The sequence below is a fragment of the Panthera uncia genome, chromosome B1 (assembly GCF_023721935.1).
Source record: "Panthera uncia isolate 11264 chromosome B1, Puncia_PCG_1.0, whole genome shotgun sequence".
NCBI lineage: Eukaryota > Metazoa > Chordata > Mammalia > Carnivora > Felidae > Panthera > Panthera uncia.
Genome location: NC_064811.1, coordinates 83,772,409 through 83,793,503, shown reverse-complemented (window position 1 = coordinate 83,793,503; position 21,095 = coordinate 83,772,409). Strand labels below are relative to the sequence as shown.

Below are 21,095 nucleotides of genomic sequence, written 5' to 3'. Positions count from 1 at the left end.
ATTGGCTAAATGTCCCATTGTGATTTAGCATATGTGGAACGGGTCCCAGGCATCTCTGTGGTTAGAATACTCTTGGGTGACTCTGATGCACACCAATGACAGAGAAGCATAGATTCAAAGGACCCCCATGAGTAGAGACAAAACCTTAATATTTTATTTATTTTATTTTATTATTTTTTTAGTTTGTATATTTAGACCATTTATTTTAGATCATTATTGTTATGTTAGATAATTACTGATAAACATTTCAGATAATTATTTATAGCACTCAAGGGTGATGTTTCATATTTTTCTTTTGTCTGCTCCCTCTGACTCTAAATCTTTTATCATTTCTTACTTTCCTATCATTTTCTCAAACTTTTTCTTAGGATTCTATCTTTTTTTTAATTAAATATAATTTATTGTCAAATAAACCATACAACACCCAGTGCTCATTCCAACATGTGCCCTCCTCAATGCCCATCACCCACTTTCCCCTCTCCCCCACCTCCCATCAACCTTCAGTTTGTTCTCAGTATTTAAGAGTCTCTTATGGACAAACCCTTAATATTTTAGTAATGAATAGTATCCCATGATGGTTAAGAGTGTAGACTCTTAAATCATACTGTCTGAACTGAAATCTTGGACTCCAACCCAGAAAGACTATGAGACTCAGGGTAAGCTTCTTAACTTTTCCAGGCTTCAATTATCTCATTTATCAAATGAGGATCAGATAACCTACTTGCGTGGATTGTTGCGTTGACTAAATGAGATGATGAAAGTAAGCATAACAATCCATTCTCAAAATCATTCTGTTGGGTGGATGGGGATCTAAAGGGGAGAGGAACTGTCTGTGAAAGTCCGCATGCACCTTCCAGCCCACCTGCAGGAGAGGCAAATGCAGACCAGAGGGTTCTGATCTGGTACCCTCCTGAAGGTGAGGAGAGGAGATGGAGACTGCAGGGTCATCTACAGCCTCCTGTCTAGACCTGCTGACAGGTTGAGAAACAGCTTGTCTGTGGAGGAGGAGGTGTTATACATTTAAGGGCTATATAGTACTTCCGAACATTCTTTTTTTTAAGTTTATTTATTTTTGAGAGACAGACAGAGAGCGTGAGCGGGGGAGGGGCAGAGAAAGAGGGAGAGAGAATCTCAAGCAGTCTCCGCATTGTCAGCACGGAGCCTGATGTGGGGCCCGAACTCACAAACTGTGAGATCATGACCTGATCTGAAACTAAGTCATATGCTTAACCAACTGAGCCACGCAGGTGCCCCCAGAATATTCTCATCTTAGCAAGAAGAATTACCGCTATGGGACTTTATGAGACCTGAGTTCCTGAATGGAATGGGGAGACACTATACAATCTTCAGACTGGTAACTGGTAACTGGTTAGTTAGAAGCTATCAGAGATTGGCTTTAGATTGAACAATGGTCCCAGGATAATCATGTATTTAGGGAAGAGTAAAGGGGAGAGAAATGAGAATGGCCAGCAGAGGAAGATCACCAAGCCAGGGCTGACAAAAACAAAACTTAAAATTTAGACAATTTGTGGTTTCCCTGATAATCTCTAACAGTTAAGTCTCACAGCTATGATCTCTGTTAGAAGTTTCCTTAATGAGTAGCTCTCTCTAGTTCATAACAGAGACTAAGAATACATACAGTGAATTTAGAGGGCTATTTTTAAAAATATTCTACAAGGTAGTATTTTGTTTCAGGGGCCAAATGCAAAATTTCTGAACTAATTGGAAGAAAATTTATCTAGAAGTGTAGATTGTGGTTACACATGGGAGAGAGTTTTGCCTGCTTGCCTAGAGCAGGACCTGACACACAGTGCTCAATGACTATTTGTTAAATGAATTTTCTCTCTTTTGACTTCCATCATCAATGGTTAACTTTATGCTGAATCACCATCAATATGGAAGGGCAAGAGAGAAAAAACAGTGAAGCCCATTCACCTTTTTTGTCTGGTGATACTAAATCTCACCTCTTTTCCACCCTATGGCCAAAGTGAAGGCAGGCTTTCCAGAGCTTTGTGTTGGAGGCCTGAAGTATTTTGACTCACTTAAAATGGATTAAGAAATGCAAAAACATAACCGTAAAATTAAAAAGTACAAAAATAACAAATGAAAAAAAATTGACAAAGACATTATATACATACATATGCACACCAGTCTTTTAATTAGCTGCTGTCAAAAAGCTAAAAAGACATGTAATCTACAGCCTTGATTCCTGACCATGTTTGAGCCCATCCCTTTGAAAATCTGATAAACAGCTATCTCTTCACAAAAATGTATATATGCTTACATAAAATTCTGCACAGAAACTCAGAAGTCCCAAAGTTCTCTGAAACCACCAAAAAGGATCCAGGTTACAAGCTCTCTCTTCAATATACAGGGCCCTGCACACTGGGGATATAATTATTTCCCACATGAACATATATATGCAAATAGTAAAGAACTATTGATGGAAATTTTAATAAACGCTACAAACTCAGGTTCTATATGCATGCCTAATGGATTACTGGTGATTTTCTTTCCTGTTGCTTTTAGTGATCAACTCAGATTAAATTATTCCAAATTAGTATTAAAACTAGATCCTCATAATGGCAACCTCCTGGATCAGACAAGTCTATACAAAGGAAAGGAGATTATGCAAGGATATGTGATAGCTTTAAATGCCACAGCAGATCAGCCGGTCTTTATTTGACCTTGACAGAACTTAACATTTAGGATTTTTAAATGAGAGGCACCAGAGTGGAGACTTAAAAAAAAAAAAAAAAAAAAAATCAAGTGGGCACAGGGGACAACAAAAAAAGCTGGTTTTGACCTAAACATTTTGACACATGCCTTCTGTTCAACGTACAACACTCAAGAAAGAACACATATGTGAGAATCAGCTTTCAGAAAACACGTGATTAAAAATAGTGACACGCACATCAGCTGTGTTTCAAGCTGTAGTCCACTGCATTCGATATTTATAACTAAAGAGAAAATAAAAATACCAACTGGGGAGCTATTTGTATTTTAGAATGAAGGTCACTGACACTGATTTCTGTCTGGCATAGAGTGAGCCCCGCTGGAGGCTGATGATCCCATCAGCTGAGGACGGGGAGTTTCTGGAAGACCATCACTGAGAGTTTCTGAAGCCCCATGGGGCTGCTCCCACTGGCACCCTTCCTCCTCTGTGAAGAGGAAAGCAGTTTGATTAATAAAAAAAATCTGATGCATAACTTTCGGGAAAAAGAGGGAAACGAGCCTTCCTTGGCACTCCTTGCTGAGTCAAAAACAGGCAGGGACAAGCTTGGCCCCGAGGAAGGTACTTGTGCTTTTCTGCCAGCCTCTCCCATTAGGAGCTCCGTGATGAAATCAGAACTGAAGAAACTTTAAAGAGACACTTTACTGGACAGTATCAAAGAATATTAAATGTTTAACAACAGGAAAGCTTTTCTTTAAAAAGGGTGAGACATTAAGAGTCAGTCTGTATATGTGCTCTCCCTGGATTTTTCTCTTAATGTTATTCTGTTGTTGTTGTGAGTCAGAATAAACTCCACATTGTAAATGAATAAATTTTATCTAGATGATAAAGAAGAATCAGGAGGATCAAAGTGAACACTGATCTTCAGTGGAGCCCAGGTTTTAACCCTTATCTGCCCTGAAAAGGAGCCATGATATAGAATAGAAAATTTGGGTGGAAGACAGTAAAAATTAATTTTCTTGAAAATGCCAGTATTGATAGAAGCATCCTTATGGAGTAAAAATATTAAAGCAGATCAGAGAATGAAAGTGCAGAATACTGGTTCACTTACGAAGAAAAAGGAAAAAATGATAGATGGGTGGGGTTGTAACTGTAACTACGTTTCATTTTAGAGAGACAGAGATCAGAAGTTCATTCTGTAGAATGTTAAGATCTATTACATCTAGATGGTGTATGTGGTGTCTGTTATACCAACTTTTAAATGTTTTTGAATTATGCTTGAAGCATTCTGTAATTAAAACAATTTTTAAAAAAGGATCTGAAGACTTACACAGCAAAGCTCTAGAAATCCAAATGGAATTCTGACAGCAAAGAAGCACGCAGAGCACCAGGGGGTCCTGCATCGGAGTTCTAGAAATTACCTCCACATGGTAAGAGTGTGTCTAAGCCTAGTCTACACCCAGCTTATTAGAGATAGGGTTTTAGGGGTGCCTGGGTGACTCAGTCGGTTAAGTGTCCGGCTTCTGCTCAGATCATGATCTCACAGGTTCGTGAGTTTGAGCCCTGAGTTGGGCTTTCTGCTGTCAGCACAGAGCCGGCTTCAGATCCTCTGCCTCCCTCTCTCTCTGCCCCTCCCCCACTCGTTCTCTCTCTCTCTCTCTCTCTCTCTCTGTCTCTCTCTCTCTCTGTCTCTCTCTCTCTGTCTCTGTCTCTCTCTCTGTCTCTCTCAAAAATAAATAAAAACATTAACAAAAAAAGAAACAGGGTTTCAGGCATGGCACAAAATTCCAGCAGAAAAAGGAGGATTGGGTAGACTCCTAGAGTTGCTTTAAAATGATTTAAGTTGAGGGGCGCCCACGTGGCTCAGTCGGTTAAACGTCTGACTTCGGCTCAGGTCATGATCTCGCAGTCCATGAGTTCGTGCTCCGCGTTGGGTTCTGTGCCGACAGCTCAGAGCCTGAAGCCTGCTTCGGATTCTGTACAAATGCTCTCTCTGCCCCTCCCCCACTCGCACTCTGTCTACAGTGTCTCTCTCTCTCAAAATAATAAACATTAAAAATTTTTTTTTAATGATTTAACTTAAGTATCATATTTGGACAATCATCAAGAGAGTAACCCAAGCAGGTTTTACATTCACACACTCTATAAAGTGTAGTTAGGGGTCTGCAGCCCCCAAGCCACAGCCAACCCCATAGCTTTTGGGTGGCCTCCCAACACTTTGCTGCTGCCTGCATGTGACTGAGTGCATGCTGAGCCACCAGCCTTTCAGAGGCATCTCAGGGGGGTGGTGTGCCCACAGAGAGGGGTGATGGGAAGAGAGAGAGGGAGTGAGGTCTGAGGGGAGAGGCAGACCAGTAAGAGGCCATAGGTGAGGAAAAGGCAGAGCCTGTAATATTTCCCTGTTAAACCTGAACAAATGTACTTTAATAAGCATGTAGCATATGTAAATCTCAGATATAGCATTCTTTGCAGTAAATCTAAATGCCCTCCCTCTGAAGTTCCTGCCGGAATGGATTCTAGGGGTAATTGTGGGCACCCTTGGTTATACCTCCCTCCCCTGGAACGGAGGATGAGGACTGTTCCAGAAAGGTTCCCACTGCTCACACACAACAGCTGCTCTGCAGGTTCTGTGCCTTGGCTGAACCTGTGTCCACTTTCACTTTCTCTTCTGCAACACTTCATAACCGAGTGCCCACAGAACCCTATGTTAGCTTTTAGATATGCTGTTATCATAGAATATGGACTGTTTTAAGACATTTTTTTTCTTCTCTTTTCTTTCTCCTTAATGCTAGCTCAGGTGTAAGTTCTCCAGGTATGTTAGCTCAGAGACCCTAGAAGAAATTATACACTCACTGTGATCATTTTGAAAATAAGTACCTACTAATAATCAGGAAAAGTACATATGTTTGCAAAATAATATATTTAGGCAATTTCATATATTCCATATAATCCATGTGCTACAGCTTTACAGTAGAAAAGTATGCACAGGAGAAAGGTTAAGGTTGAGTCAACCCTGCATCTAGATCAGTGGTTCCAAAGCAGGGTAATTTTGGCTATGTCTAGAGACATTTTTCGTTGTCACAATTGTAGGGAGGCTATTGGCTCCGAGTGGGTAGAAGCCAGGCATATTGCTGAATATCCTGCAATGCACTGGCAAGCCCCCCACAACAAAGAGTTTTCTGGCCCAAAATGTCAGTGGTGCCGAGTTTGAGAAGCCCTGATAAAGTTGTATCTGGCCCGCTGCTTCCCTTACAGCCACACGCAGAGGGGGTACTTAGTTAACTACAGCAGAAGACATGGGCAATTGTAAAGATCCTCTTGATAAGAGATACATACTGAGGGCAACTCTTTCTTCTGTCTAAATTTTACAGAGAATAAGGGTTTAAAATCCCTTTGTAACCTAAAAGGTCCCCTTTTACTATTCCCATTAAGAGTGATATTGGGAGAAGAGGTCTGGGAAAACTACCTCATGGTTGTGTCTTTCTCTCCCTCCTCCTTATCCCTCTGATTAGGAGCTTTTAAGGTAAATAAAATGACTTCCTTTAACCGTTATGAACAGCAAAGGCATTTAAACTCTCAGTGAACAATGACAGGCTAGAAGAACAGTGACAGTTTGTAACAGATTCTCTAAACTGTTCTTTTGCTTACAACTGGACTAAATGCTTAATAAATACATGTTGAATTAGTGAATAAAAAATAAATGATTGGGTGAAATAATGACACTGTAACTGAAGTTTAATAATGATCAATCTTACACATTTATATTTTGACTTTATTATTAGTTGTTTACATACCTATATTTCCCAGTAACTATTAACCTCCCTGGATACAGCAATTATAATTTGATAAGAATATTTAATGTCCTTGTTGTTCTAGGCTGTTTCATTTCTAAATTATTTTGCAAATATGAGGCAGTAACCACTACCTGAGAAGGATGTATGAAGACTAAGCACAAATGAATATATGAAGTTTTTCTAATCAGGTAATAAAGTTACATAAAAGGTAATGCTATGTATTTGTTAGTATCAAGAATTGTTACCTGGCCACAAAAGACTGGGACAATACAAGTAAACGGTTCATGAAAATACCATTATTTACATAGAGTTTGTATAGAGCCAGTCCAGAAAAAAACCCAGTTTTTCTCTTGATGTTAATTCTTCAGTAGTTATAGCCAATATCAATGCTGATAACATGCATCTTTCAATTATCCTTCGCGTAAGCACACACACACACACACAAACATGTAACATGTTTATATGTATGATGCACAGACATATATGTTAAAAAGAGACCTGACTCCCTACCATCTGAGTCCCCTTTGCCGCCTGGGCCTCTCTCCTTCGGCCTCCTCACAGACATTACCTACCAGGTAGGTACCTACTTTTTCTGTACCAGGGTCATTATGAGGATCAGAAAAAATTATGTATGTAAAGCACTTGGCAAGTCTTTGGTGCTTCATAAATGCTAATTCCCTTGTTCAGTTGCTGCTCCTCTTTCCTCATCCAGTTTCTAAAGGATCTGAGACTGTGGTTTCCTTCTGTGAGTTAAACACATCACATTTACCCTGCCTGATGGCCTTGAAGGGAAAAAATGACTTTCATTCCACACAGAAGCTAGAAGACTTCAAATGCAAATGGGATTGGTAGGACAGATACTATATAATATGGGTGAGCTTCACTCATAAGGTAAGGAGTGACATCACAGTATTTTGTCTTTTGTTTTGGAACAGGGACAAGAAATTAGAGATGCCTGGGCCTAGAAGTGGAGAGGGAGGAGAGGGAGGAAACAGAACGTAAGGCTGGCAAAACCAAAGCAAATTTCCTTCACATCGCAGTTTTACTAAGGCTCTGTCCTGTTGCCCTTCCCCGATTCACAAAAGCAAATCAACAAAAAAACTCAGGTATTAGTATGTTCTACCCTGAGAGATGCACACACCTGAGTGGGAAAGGAGTTGCTAACCATTTGCCAAAGTCTTGAATTACCGAACAAATAAAATTTTTATAAACAGTGCAATTGCAATTACTGACTGGCTTATCTGTAAAACTTTTTATCAGTCTATGAAACACAGCATCATGTGCTGGAGAGGATGTGGAGAAACGGGAACCCTCTTGCACTGTTGGTGGGAATGCAAATTGGTGCAGCTGCTCTGGAAAGCAGTGTGGAGGTTCCTCAGAAAATTAAAAATAGACCTACCGTATGACCCAGCAGCACTGCTAGGAATTTATCCAAGGGATACAGGAGTACTGATGCATAGGGGCACTTGTACCCCAATGTTTATAGCAGCACTCTCAACAATAGCCAAATTATGGAAAAAGCCTAAATGTCCATCAACTGATGAATGGATAAAGAAATTGTGGTTTATATACACAATGGAGTACTACGTGGCAATGAGAAAGAATGAAATATGGCCTTTTGTAGCAATGTGGATGGAACTGGAGAGTGTTATGCTAAGTGAAATAAGCCATACAGAGAAAGACAGATATCATATGTTTTCACTCTTATGTGGATCCTGAGAAGCTTAACAGAAACCAATGGGGGAGGGGAAGGAGGAAAAAAAAAAAGAGGTTAGAGTGGGAGACAGCCAAAGCATAAGAGACTGTTAAAAACTGAGAACAAACTGCGGGTTGATGGGGGGTGGGAGGGAGGGGAGGGTGGGTGATGGGTATTGAGGAGGGCACCTTTTGGGATGAGCACTGGGTGTTGTATGGAAACCAATTTGACAATACATTTCATATATTAAAAAAAAAAGAAACACGGCATCATGTTATAAAAATAAAAAACTCAAACCACCTCTGAGAACGATATTCTCAATTAGACCAACAAACAGAAAAAGAACCTGAAGATGCGTAAAAGTCCTGACCAAACACGTTACAGGCATGTCAGGAAGCAGTAGGTTCCAAGGACCATCACATGTAGTTACACAGTTGCTCAAATAAAGGCCCTAGAGTACTTTCAGGCTCTCTGTGAAACACTCATATATATTTTTTCATCTAATGTCTAAAAGTGTCTAAAAGACTCTATAAAAGTATAGACCATCAAGATTTCTGCATTATGGTACTGAGGTTTAGAAGTGTTGTTGGATAACCTAGTCAAAAGCACACTGCGAATAACAGAGCCTGATCTGAGTTCGTGATCTTAAATACCATGCCACATAATCCATACCCTCGGTCATCTGTTGTTTTTCACCAAATCTCCAAAGGGCTGAAGGGAAACACCTCTTTCAAAGACTTACTAAAATTTCCGGAAGTATATTAACCAAAAAACACTTGAAGATGATCAAGAAATAGTAAACATTTGTTAATGTTGAAATAATTTATCCTAAATGAAAACATTAACAGAATTTTTGAATCTGCCACTTCTATTGCTAAGGGACAAATTTCTATCTAAAAATTATAATGACCGTGTGACTGGCTTAGGAGTAAAGGCAGACTATATACACTTAAAGCATTCCTTTCTTTTGCTTTTAAGAAATGAAATCTTCCAGGAAGATAGAGAAGGACACCGCAAACTTACTTTGACCTGAGGGTAGGACTTCTTGTTCTTTTCACTAGACGCACCAGGGAGTCCACCGTGGGATGGGCCTTCACATACATAACGGAAACGAAATCCTCTCTGCAAAGGTGAATACGGAGCCAACAAGTTTGAGAAATACTTATTAAAAATTGTAGGAACAAAGTTATATACACATTTTAAATTCTTGTGTATATCAAATGAGAGAGGAAAAGCATCAACTGTGAAAGAGGACTCTGCAAATGAGAACCACTTTTCCCATAATCTTATTATGAACATTGATGCGAATTGATACTGGTCCACTGATCTGTGGCTTAGAAGCCAGGTCCCTAACCCTGCAGAACCTCTCCTGCTGGGCACATGTGGAGAGTGAACTGCTGGAGAGTTTAAGCCTCGGACTCGACATGTTGCAGCTTGTTTGAATCAGAGCTTCCTCGTCTCAAATTGCTGCTGCCAAGCTCTGAACTTGGCCATATTACTGAGTTATGCTGCTTTGACTCCTACTTAAAGGAATTCCTTTATCTACTCTGATTACAGTTGATTCAGAGGGAATAAGAAATGTCCTGTTAAATATACTGCATCAGTGTTGCAGAACACATCCTATGCAACAGTTCAGAAGATAAGGTTTGGACTTCATGGTTATTGATATTATCAAGCTCAATCTTGATATAGTAACTGACCTGGATGAATCCAAAACCAGATAATCCTTTTCGATATGGTTAACTCAAGAATTCTACAGATATAGTAGATCAGTGAAGAGTTAGCTGGAAGGCTTTGCCATGTGTACTACTTACTGTGGGCTGATAAACATGGAAGCTCCATGTTTTGTTTTGCTTTTTTAATCTATACAAATGAGACGATTAGACAAGACCATCTGTAAGGTCTATTCCAGTTCTAGCGTTTTATGATTTACAAAGATAACAGTTATAATTGTGCATATCTATATACGAAGAATAAAACAAGGACCGTTATGAAAATGGATCGGATATTAAGGGAGCTTAGCATTAAGGGAGATTTCATTGTTTTTCCTGAAAGACTCAACTTTGTAATGATGTCAATCAATATGTAGTGGTGTTATAGTTTAAACTTAACCAGACAGTTCTTCTTTTTTCGAATCCTTTTCAAATGTCTTAATATGCTCTATGGGACATCCTCACCTTTCATTTATTTTTACAGTGGGATTGATTTCATATAAACAGTGCCAGATCACTAGGCCATCGGGAGGTCCGCACACCCATCACTTGCTGGTAGGGGCTTTCTACCGTGCATACTCTTTTAACAATTGCAAAGCCTGGCAAATGCAAAGATTTTAACAGCTTTGAGCCCATGGGACAGTGTAAAAATTCTTGCCCTCCTTAGATTGCACTACATTTCATTATGCATCATAGGGTCTTGAAACAATCTGAATGATCCAGGGGCCCTGAACTAATTGAAACCTCTGGTAAGCATCTGGAACTGCCCCTATATTTTCTGAAAATTTTCTGATCAATCTTAAAGCATATTTCACGAGATGAGGAAGGTCTGAAGTAAATTCCCTAGTGTGGGAAAGTTCCTCAAGTCACACATGGATCTAGAGTGTGCAATCAACTCAACAAATCGGGACTTAAAACGACTTTTGCCTATGACTCCTCAGGAGATATCAAACCTAATACCAGGGAAACCTTTTGAGGTGAGGTTAGTCCTTAGGAGCAATTCCTCTGTTTAGCTTCTTACAAAATTTAAACTAAAAAATAAGTTACAAATTCAGCCCTATACCTTTTGTAGACAGAGGCTGTTGGCTTGTTTTTATTAATTATATGAACTTTCTAAAAGCATGAAAAAGCAGCAGCATGTGCAACATGAGCCTCCAGAATTGACTAACCATAAAGATAGAGATTTATTGACTATTAATCTATTTAAATACAACTTCCGTTTTTAAACAGCATTAGATAATTAGCACTGAATAATATGCAATGAACTGGATATTCTAAAGATTAGTAGTCTACGTTATGACTCATGTCTGTCAGAGCTGGGGACAACGATGGCAAAGGAAAAAGAACATTCTCCTAATTTTTATTTTAAAAATGAAAAAAAAATTAATGAAGAAATTCATTATTTTTAATCACAAAATCCCTTTAGGACAGGTGGAGAAACATATACATGTGTACTTTAAATTTATTATTATTATTTTTTTTCAGGAAGATAAGATGTCTTCACATGCATAGTTCTAAATGTGTTTCTGATTCTAAATTTTGAGATTAGAGGTTTGTCGATCCACAGCCATTCATTTTGGTAACTCCATTTGCTTACAATGAGTCATCAACCTCAAAGGCAAGGGCTATGTCCATCCGGTCAGAAAGTTTGATTTAAAGACAATCTTTTTACTTTCACTGCAGTCAGACATCAAAATAACTTCGGTTTGGTAAACAAACACACTGTTTTACTCAGGCAAGCTTTCACACATCTACGTAGAGTGAATTAAATTTTGAAATTTGGAACTACACAACCCCATAGGTAAATCATAAGTGTCCATTTTTTTTTTTATGACTCTTGGACCCATAATAAGGAACTGCATTTAAAAATTCTTATCGTAGTGCTATGCTTATAAAAATAGTATTTGAAAAACATGCTTTTCCTGGTATGCAGAGAAACAGATCTTAGCTTGATTTCTCACTTTCGTGGATTACACAGATTTTACAAGCTAGAAAATTTTCTGGGTGGCCAGACTGCTGAGCAGACTTCTAGGGGATAAACTTCCACGGGGAGGATCCTTGAGAGACTTAGCTACTTCTTGAGAGAAGTCACCGCTAAAGAACTGGACATGGAGGTAAAGCAAAGGTGAATCACGCTGGCAGCCCACGGAGTCAGTCTGCCACAGCAAGCAAGTAGAATAACGCTCCCAAGTCTCGTGTGGCTTTCCTGTCCCCACCTCAAAAACTTTTACCTCAGGTCAGCCTTATCATGATAGTTAAGACAGTTATAGCCTGTAAATTCTGACCCCAATCCAAGTACATGTTACAATTACAGTAACCATGATGGAAGCTTTATTTAAGTTCTTGACCTAGTTAGCATTCATTTAATGTTACACAATGCAAAAGTGTTACACTCACTCAGCGGAGCTACGAAAAGCATTAAGAAAGGTTTTGGGTAATAACTCCAAGACAGCAAGTATATGCATCCCCAGTCACACAAATGTGGTAAGCACATCCATTCAGAGATTTATTGACTTTGTCTTCATTCTGTGGGGGCCTATACTATTCCTCTACCAATCCCCCTAATAATTGAGCTCTCCTCACTATAAGGAAGTATTAAGATTCTCTTTCCTCCTTTTTCACAGCAATGGTCCCATCCAATTTCCAATAAATATTTATCCACAGAGTTGGAGCACAGTGAGGAAGCCACTTCTATTCCCAGGCATCCTCTATAAAACCTAGTGGTGAGAGGAAGAGCCTGATGAAATGAAATGCTCCTCTTTTGTCTCCAAAGGGGTCGAGTCTAAAGCTAACACGAGACAAAAGAGGACTCAACTGTCCATTTGAATACTTTATCTACACCCTACTGGTACTTCTAGCCTTTTAGGTCACATGTTCCAAAGACAAAACAGAAAAGGCTGGAGCTTTTGAAGGAAGGAAGAAGGCTAAGAAGTACCACATGTGCACGGACAGGGTTGATGGGTGTAACTCAGTGTATACGAAAAGCCTATCTCCTTAAACATGAAAATGAATGGAGACAACTCTGCCTTTCGTAGGAGTGGCTGGTAAGCAAAGGTGGTGGAGATCGTGAGATACCAAGGATCTACAATCGTCTAGGTTTTACAGAACTACGTACTGAGGCTCAGGACACTTAGAAGAATGACTAATGAAGTAGGCGAATAAAGTTGTTACACAATTTGGGCTGGGTGTTGAACTTCTAGATAAGCTACTTCCTTCATAAAGTTCACTTATTTTATTCGGTGCTTGAGATATTAATAGGAAACTTATGGATCTAACATTGAAAGAGGAAGTCCCATCCCTTTAATCATCTTACCTGTTTAGGTTGCTCTAATATTTGAAGGTATGGACCATCTGCTGAACATGAAAACAATAAACAGAAAGCAAAAGAAACTGTGAGCCATCTCACATTTGCTATAAAATATAAAGCAAGTAAAAACTGAAATTATGTCTTTAAATAGAGGTTTCAAATTCATTTTTTAGCTAAAATTCCATAATGATATGACGTGCCTTCCTCAATTGAAGAGCAAATTTATTCTTAACAAGTTCTATATCTCTAGAGACTCACAATAAATAAACATTTGCTGAACCCCAAGAAACGGCGAGATGTCTGTCAGGCAAGGACAAAGATGTCAATAGCTTCACAATCTTGTCTACTAACAAAGCATTTTTGAAATGACACAAATACCAGTTAAAAGCAGCAACCATTTCCTGGGCACCATGACATTTCCTTTTGCCTTCACATCATTAGACACAGACTTCCATTCCTCAAAGAGAATGTGCTCAGTGTGAAAGTATAAGAGGCTAAGCTAGCGCCTACACGTGTGAAATACACAGATAATGATCTCAGGCTACCTGCCTTTCCTGATGCTAAGTATTCGGTTACTTCCCCTTATTTGAATCCCTAAGTACTGCTTTTGTTTCCCAATTGGCCAGATTGTTTCTTTTCCCTCCCAAATCTAATTTGGTCTGTCAGACATAGTGGACTTTTCCTGTTAATCCATAGTTTTTGATGTTTGTATACAACTTCTGAATACTGTGCCGAATTCTTCTAAAATGGCACAAATATTTTATAAAATCCTGAAAATAATTTAATTGAAGATAGGTGCATTGTAATTAATTATTAAAAACACATAAAGAAAACTAGAAGTTTAATCTATACCCTGACTATACCTGCCTTGGAAATTCAAAGGAAAATCAGAATCTCTGATAGTATAAATACAAACTGTTCAATATGAGAAAGTCTCTAAGTTCCCCAGCTGGTTTCTATGTCAATAGTATAATAACCCATAGTTCTGCAATAAATAGAGGCATATGGTGTTTCTCACTCATTTGACTGTAAATTAAGATGTTTGATACTAACAAAATTCTAGGAGAATGCATCTGTGCTCGTTTCAGTTCACTGTCTCTTAGCCTGAAGTTCATTCTTTTAATAACAGAAGTTTACATTATTTTATTTATTATTTAAATAATTTTTCAAGTTTATTTTTTAATGAGAGAGAGAGAGAGCGAGCACAAGCTGGGGAGAGGCAGACAGAGAGAGGGAGACACAGAATCTGAAGCAGGCTCTAGGCTCTGAGCTGTCAGCACAGAGCCCAATGTGGAGCTCAAACCCATAAACCCCAAGATCATGACCTGAGCCGAAGTCAGACGTTTAACTGACTGAGCCACCCGGGAGCCCCCATATTATTTTAGATAAATACATTTATAAGGAAGATTTAATCCTTTATGTTGAAATTAAAAATAGACTATAACTTAAGAGAGAATTTATTTTTATCTTTTCTGTATTATGATGAATCAGGATAAGGCTAGAAAACCGGAGCAACAAAGGTAGAATTATTTCCTGCTATTAGGCAAGAAATTTACAAGGAAGTCAGTTGAAAAATGACTGAATCTAGTAAAATATACACAAGAAAGGAAAAATGGGTAGTGGCTGGCCAAGGTATATGTAATTTAAGAAAATTATCTTCTCTTCTCTGTATGAAATTTATCCCTGGACACTTTCAAATGCTTCTAAAAAAACTGCAGTTTAAAAATTCCAAAAACTGGCTAGAATTTAATTTTTGATAAGGAAATAAAACTGCTTAGCAATAGAAATATTTTCACACTACTAATATAGCCTGCGTGATAATGTAACAAATCTACTCATAAAAACATTCCCTCTAGAATGCTAAATCAAGAAGAGAGGTCTCTAAAAAAGCAACTTTTGTATGTCATGGAAAATACAGAAGAGTTGGATCACATCTACATTAAATTTCAAGTCTCTCACTTATTAACTCTTCTAAAAATACTTGAAGTGTTGCTATTATTTTTGCTGTATGGTTTTATTTCCTTTTAAATATGTGAAATTCCAAGGTTTGGGAATTTTATTAGTGAAATGGGGCCACTTTTCTCTTTTAGTGAACACACTTAAAAGTTGAGCCAACTAGAAAATTAGATTTGATATGCGTATATTCATTTTAATGCCAATTTTCTTTTGGCCACATTTCAATGCCATGAAGTAACATCCTATTATGTAGAGAAATTTAAATTACAGTATATATATTATGGACTTAAAAGTTATACCATATCCCACAGAATTTTTAACACGTGGTAGAACTAATAATAGTTTTAGATTTCAAGAAGATAAAACAGTCCATATGAGAATTGCAAGTTAATATTGGTTTACATAACCTTTCTATCCCTTTAAAATGTGAGTAAAACATCCATACATCTTGAATCATAAAAATTGGACCATGCCACTGCAACAAAGAGGGAAAATCCTAGCAGTAAAAATGATGAGGTAATAAGTGGAATATGAGGTTTTGAGGTATAATTTTGAAAGTTTTTCTAATACTATGGCAAAATAATTTCTACAACATGAAGCTCTGACCACAATATTTATGGAGACGTTTCTTTTGATAATCGTATTTCAACCTCCATAAACGTGATGTAATAAAAACAAAGCATCTACTCAGGGTACTGTTTGGCATTTATAGGGCATTAAATGGAAATGTTTATGTCTTCTCAGGGCAAAACCAAGTTCTTAAGAGTTTCAATAAAGCATTGATACTAAGAAAGATACTTTGAACCCCAGAATAAAAAGTTCACAGGAAACACAGAAGTTACCAAGATATTTACTTGTTCACAGGAAGCTGACCTAGAGCTCAGATTGGACAGCACTTCAAGGGACCTCAGATACGGCAGCCTGCATAGTATGTTTTGTGGGGTAAAAAGAGAAAGGCCTCAGCAATACAACTTCTACTAGGGAAGGTGAACATATACCAGATTTACTTTTTCCCTCCAAGAATACCTAGAAATACATAATAGAGATAAAAATGCAGAAAAACATTCTTACCTAAAAAAAAGAAAAGTGCGTACCATAGTTACAATACAACAATAATTATAAGCGAGAATGGTACAAACTGGAAAGTCTCCCAAGAAGACAAGGAAGTCCACAGTAAAGAAAAGAGCTGATGTCCATCTCAGTGATTACAACGCTCTCTGTTTGTTTTTTTAATTTTTTAAGTAATCTCTACATCCAATGTGGGGCTCACACTTGTGACCCCGAGATCAACAGTCACATGCTCTGCTGACTAAGCCGGCCACATGCCCTAGTTACAAAACTCTTTGTTTTATATACAACTTCCATAATTTACTCACACTGCCTCAGAACATCTGTTTAGTCCCACTGGTGACTGGAGGAGCACATAAAAAGAGCCATCACATAAGGCTGACATACAAATCAATTAACAGAAAGAGACTAAATGAATTGGTTTTTTAAATCACTCATATGAGATTCAACAATTTGACAATGGTGATAATGCAGTCATGTTAGAAGGAAGGATGATTATCATGAGTTTTCTCCAATTCGTCAGAATGTGAAGCTAAAAGCTTTTTTAAAAGATGATTTTTCTACTGAGATGATTCTTATGATTTTTGTAAACTTTGTTTCCCCAGTGCCCAGCATACTGGATGGCACATAATAGGAGCTCAAATATATGCTTGGGGAATAGATCTGAGAAGCTGAGACTACCTCACATACACACATACATACATACATATATGTATATATATACATGTATGTGTATATATATATATATGTGTGTGTGTGTGTGTGTATACACACACACACACACACACACACACACACACACACACACACATATATTCTCTGTCAGGAGTTATATAGAACCTAGAGCTAACAAGATTGAGTGAAAAGGAAAATGATACAAGTAAAAAAATTCCTTCTGAGCTGTCTTGGTAGATATCACTAACAATTTAAGTCAGACAATGGGTAAATGGGATAGAATATTTTCATGCAAATATAGTTCAAAAAAGTATAGTGAGGGGCACGTGGGTGGCTCAGTTCGTTAATCAAGCGACCAACACTTGATTTCTGCTTGGGTCATGATCTCACGGTTCATGAGATCGAGCCCCATGTCGGGTTCCATGCTGACGGGGAGTGGAGCCTGATGGGATCCTTTCTCTCCCTCTCTGCCCCTTCCCTGCTTGAGCACAAGCGCATGTGCAATCATGCTGTCTACCAAAACAAATAAATAAAACTTGAAAAGAAAAGTATGGTATAGTGAAAGTTGGTTTTTTAAAACATAAATCACCACTTCCTTTCTAGGCATCTTACTGACTTTCTAAAAGAAGCTATTAGCAAATCTTGAATTTAAAAAAAAGCAAAAACAAAACATGTGACAGAGAAACAGAGATGAGGAGTTTTCTTACCTGTAGGTAGGGGCATCTCTGGTTGAAATATTTCTGGATTAAATATCGTATGAGTCAAAGGATCCAAATGAAACATCTGTAAAAAAGAAAATGTAAATAAGTCGACCCTTATTTTTCCAACATCGTATTAAATATTTGAATTTGCTACACATAAACCAGTTATTGGAAGAAAAACTAAAGCGAAAAAAAATCTGAAAATATTTCAAATCAGTATTTTAAAAATATGTTCATGAGACCTAGCTGAGTTCTCACGTGTACAGAACTTTACATGTGGGCTCATTTTTTTGTGACAAAGGGATTTGAGAAGAATGGCCTAGCTACAAAGTCCAGAGAAGCCAGCACCCAGTATAGCTTGCTTACCAGGATATCTTCAGGGCCCAGTGTATGTTTAAAACAGAGCGGATCCTTAATCTTTTTTTAACAAATGACTTAAAACCTGTACTCTCTGAGAAATATGAGCATAAGAATATGATCTTAGAAATCCTAGAAATATTTCTTTGATAATGGTAAATGAACTACTCTAGCCATACGACTTCAAAGCCTGTAAGACTTAGGCAACAGCCCTGGAACAATTTACAGAAAAACTGAAAATATAACTTATGGTCTGAGCAGCAGATATAACTGAGCCCTGAGCTCCCTCCTTTCTTTTTTTCCACCTTTGCTTAACTAGCACAGTGCAGAGTACCTGAAATCTAGTGGGTGTGGCAGGCTGGATAATGGCTCCCCTTAAGACACCTACATCCTAATCCCCAGACCTTGAATGCTATCTCATAGAGCAAAAGGAGTTTGCAGATGTTAGTAAATTAAGAATATGGACATAGAGAGCTACTTTTAAATTATCCAAGTGGGCCCAATAAGAGGGATGGAGGAGGTAGAAATGAAGGTAGGAGGTGTGACAGTGGAAATAAGAAGTTGAAGTGATGAGGGTGTCACAAGCCACGGAATGGAAGCAACCTCTAGAAGCTCAAGGAGGAAAAGAAAGGAAAGCCTCCAGAAGGAATGAGCCCTTCCAACACCTGGACTTCAGACTTCTGACACTTAGACTGTAAGAGAATACATTTGTGTTATTTTAAGTTACTAAATGTGTGGTAATTTGTTACAGTAGCCAACAGAGAACTCATACAGTGGGCAGGGATCATGTGTTGATTCAATTACATATTCTATCCTGGTAAGTTACTAATAATTACTTACCCCAAGAGAAAATTTTCTTTCCATTTAGTTCATTTAGGACTTAAAATTCATATTTCTGGGGCTCCTGGGTGGCTCAGTCGGTTATGTGTCCAACTCTTGATTTTAGCTCAGGTCATGATCCCATGGTTTGTGAGTTCAAGCCCTGCGTTGGGCTCAGTGCTGACAGTGCGGAGCCTGCTTGGGATTCTCTCTCTCTCTCTCTGCCCCTCCCCTGCTCAAGCTCTGTCCTCTCTCAAAATAAATAAATAAACTTTAAATAATTAAATAAAATTCATATTTCTGGGCTTAGCATTTGTTTCAACCTAAATAAGTCATTTGTTTGAAATATCTGTGGGCTGCATAAAAACCAAACCATATTTCATATTTGTGATATACTAGTCAGTAAGTGTGCTAGAGCTGGTATTAAACAAAAAGAAAAACCAGCATTGCAATTTGCTCCTTTTCTTTATTAGTATCATATCAGAGGTTCCTGGAACCTAAGATCCTAGTATGCCTAGTTAAATGAAACGTAAGAAATACAGAGTTTAAATAAAGAACGCTTCAGATCCAGTTGTGAGGTATGCAAATTTTCAATTGAGGAACAGCAAATGTGCTCCACACTTCAATGCTTAAGAGTAAAGTTCATCTACGCTATTCATTGTTCGCTGGAAAGGAAATATAGGAATCAAAAATCGTTATTGCAAAAACAGGCCCCACCGTATAGAGAGTATTCAGCAGTCTCAGAGCAGAAGAGATGACCTAGCAACTAATGTCGTCCTTAGGGTCCTGCAGGTGGCTAAAATGACTGAGTAGAGGGCAGAGCACTGGTCTGAGGAGAGATACACACATTCCACTTCTGACAAGGAAGACAAGCCGTGTTGTGCCCTGCAGCTTGCATTGTATATTAGGTTATGGTTGGAGAGCAAATTCCAGAATACATTAAAACACTGAGGATAGCTCACTGAGGACACGTGAACCTCAGGAAATATACGCCATTAAGCTTCAGACAAGAAAAAAAAACCCCATACTACAAGGACCTCTTGCCTCAAAAATGGAAATATCAGAACATACCCCACCCCTGTTGCTGATGATCACAAAAGTGCCCACATAAGAAAAACTCTCGAAATGAATGTTTTCAGCAGGTTTTACTTTTGTGTGGCATAAAGGACCATCTCTTGCTGATAAGATTTCCTGTGTATAGACAGGAAAGCATGGTCTAAAACCAAGCAGAACATGCTTGTTAGAGTTTGCCTTTAAATGTTAGAGACAGCATATTAAAAGTGAAAGGTAAAACACAGGTTTTGATAATATGAGTAGCCAAATATCTTTTTTGCTGTAATCAAAGAAAATGTTCCTAGATTGATCCCTCTAACACCATTTGTATAATAAAATTCCACAGGAGCATCTTAATGTGAAAAGCTATGCCCACCCATTCTTTCTAAATAAATCAGAACATTATCAACAGTAATGAATGCTACACAAGCCCATTTTATTTGAAGAAGTGATACCAGATCCCTTAAAAACTATTTCACTTTTGGTTTTATTTTCCTGATTGCTTGCATGCATAAATTTGGAAAATCCATTTTTTAGGTGGTAGCCACCAAAGTTTTAATGTGAAATGATTACGAATCTTGGACTAGGGTGTCCTGGTACCTAGTTTTCTCTCTCTTTGTCTCGCCTAGCAAACTACATTTTCCAAATCGCAGCTTACATGGGCTTTCTCTGGAAAGTCACTCATAATCCTGTTCTGCCCTCCAGGTAGTAGAGCAATCCCTTTCAACATTTCTGGCTCATTTTGTGCAGAATACTATGATGACATTTATCACCATATAGAAACTGTTCATACCTCTGTCCCTTGTATTAGAATGGCAGCTATATTAGGGTGTGTGTATCACTTCTGTAGTCCTCCTTAGTCAATGTTCTGATATGTAGTAATGCCTCAACAAACAGCTGATGAATGAATAAATCTCAATATTTTAAATACTTCTTAAAAATCATCACATTAAAAATTTAATATTGCTATTATACTTACCCTAGTGCCTGAAAGTTGCTTTCAAATGGTTTATCTAACATACATATAATATAAAAAATATAAAACAGATGTCTATGTGTGAATAGACACAGAGAGAAAGAGAGGGAGGCAGGAGAGAGGGAGACAGAGGGAAAGATGGGGAAGAAGCAAAATATTAATAACCAACAAAGATTTGTTGAGTATTCAATATTTCTATAGGCCTGAAATTTTTCAAAGTAAAAAGTTGGGCGAAAAAGTTGGTATCCCTTCTTAATTGAAAATAGAATTATAATGAACAGTTTTATGTTCCTAAAACATATTCATT

At 38.1% G+C, this 21,095-nt stretch overlaps 1 protein-coding gene across 4 annotated transcripts in view; it reads right to left on the bottom strand.

The window, feature by feature from the left end:
* The window catches only part of NFKB1 (nuclear factor kappa B subunit 1), a 118,890-nt gene that overhangs the window by 71,455 nt on the left and 26,340 nt on the right, over positions 1 to 21,095 (bottom strand). For 2 of the 4 annotated variants that reach the window (XM_049632132.1, XM_049632130.1), the window contains exons 3-5: positions 17,590 to 17,665; positions 13,190 to 13,230; positions 9,188 to 9,286 (exon numbers count right to left, since the gene is read on the bottom strand). In XM_049632132.1, coding sequence (XP_049488089.1) covers positions 9,188 to 9,286; positions 13,190 to 13,230; positions 17,590 to 17,665 — 216 coding nt within the window. The remainder of the gene's footprint in view (positions 1 to 9,187; positions 9,287 to 13,189; positions 13,231 to 17,589; positions 17,666 to 21,095) is intronic. The other 2 variants (XM_049632134.1, XM_049632131.1) reach the window with 1 other exon arrangement.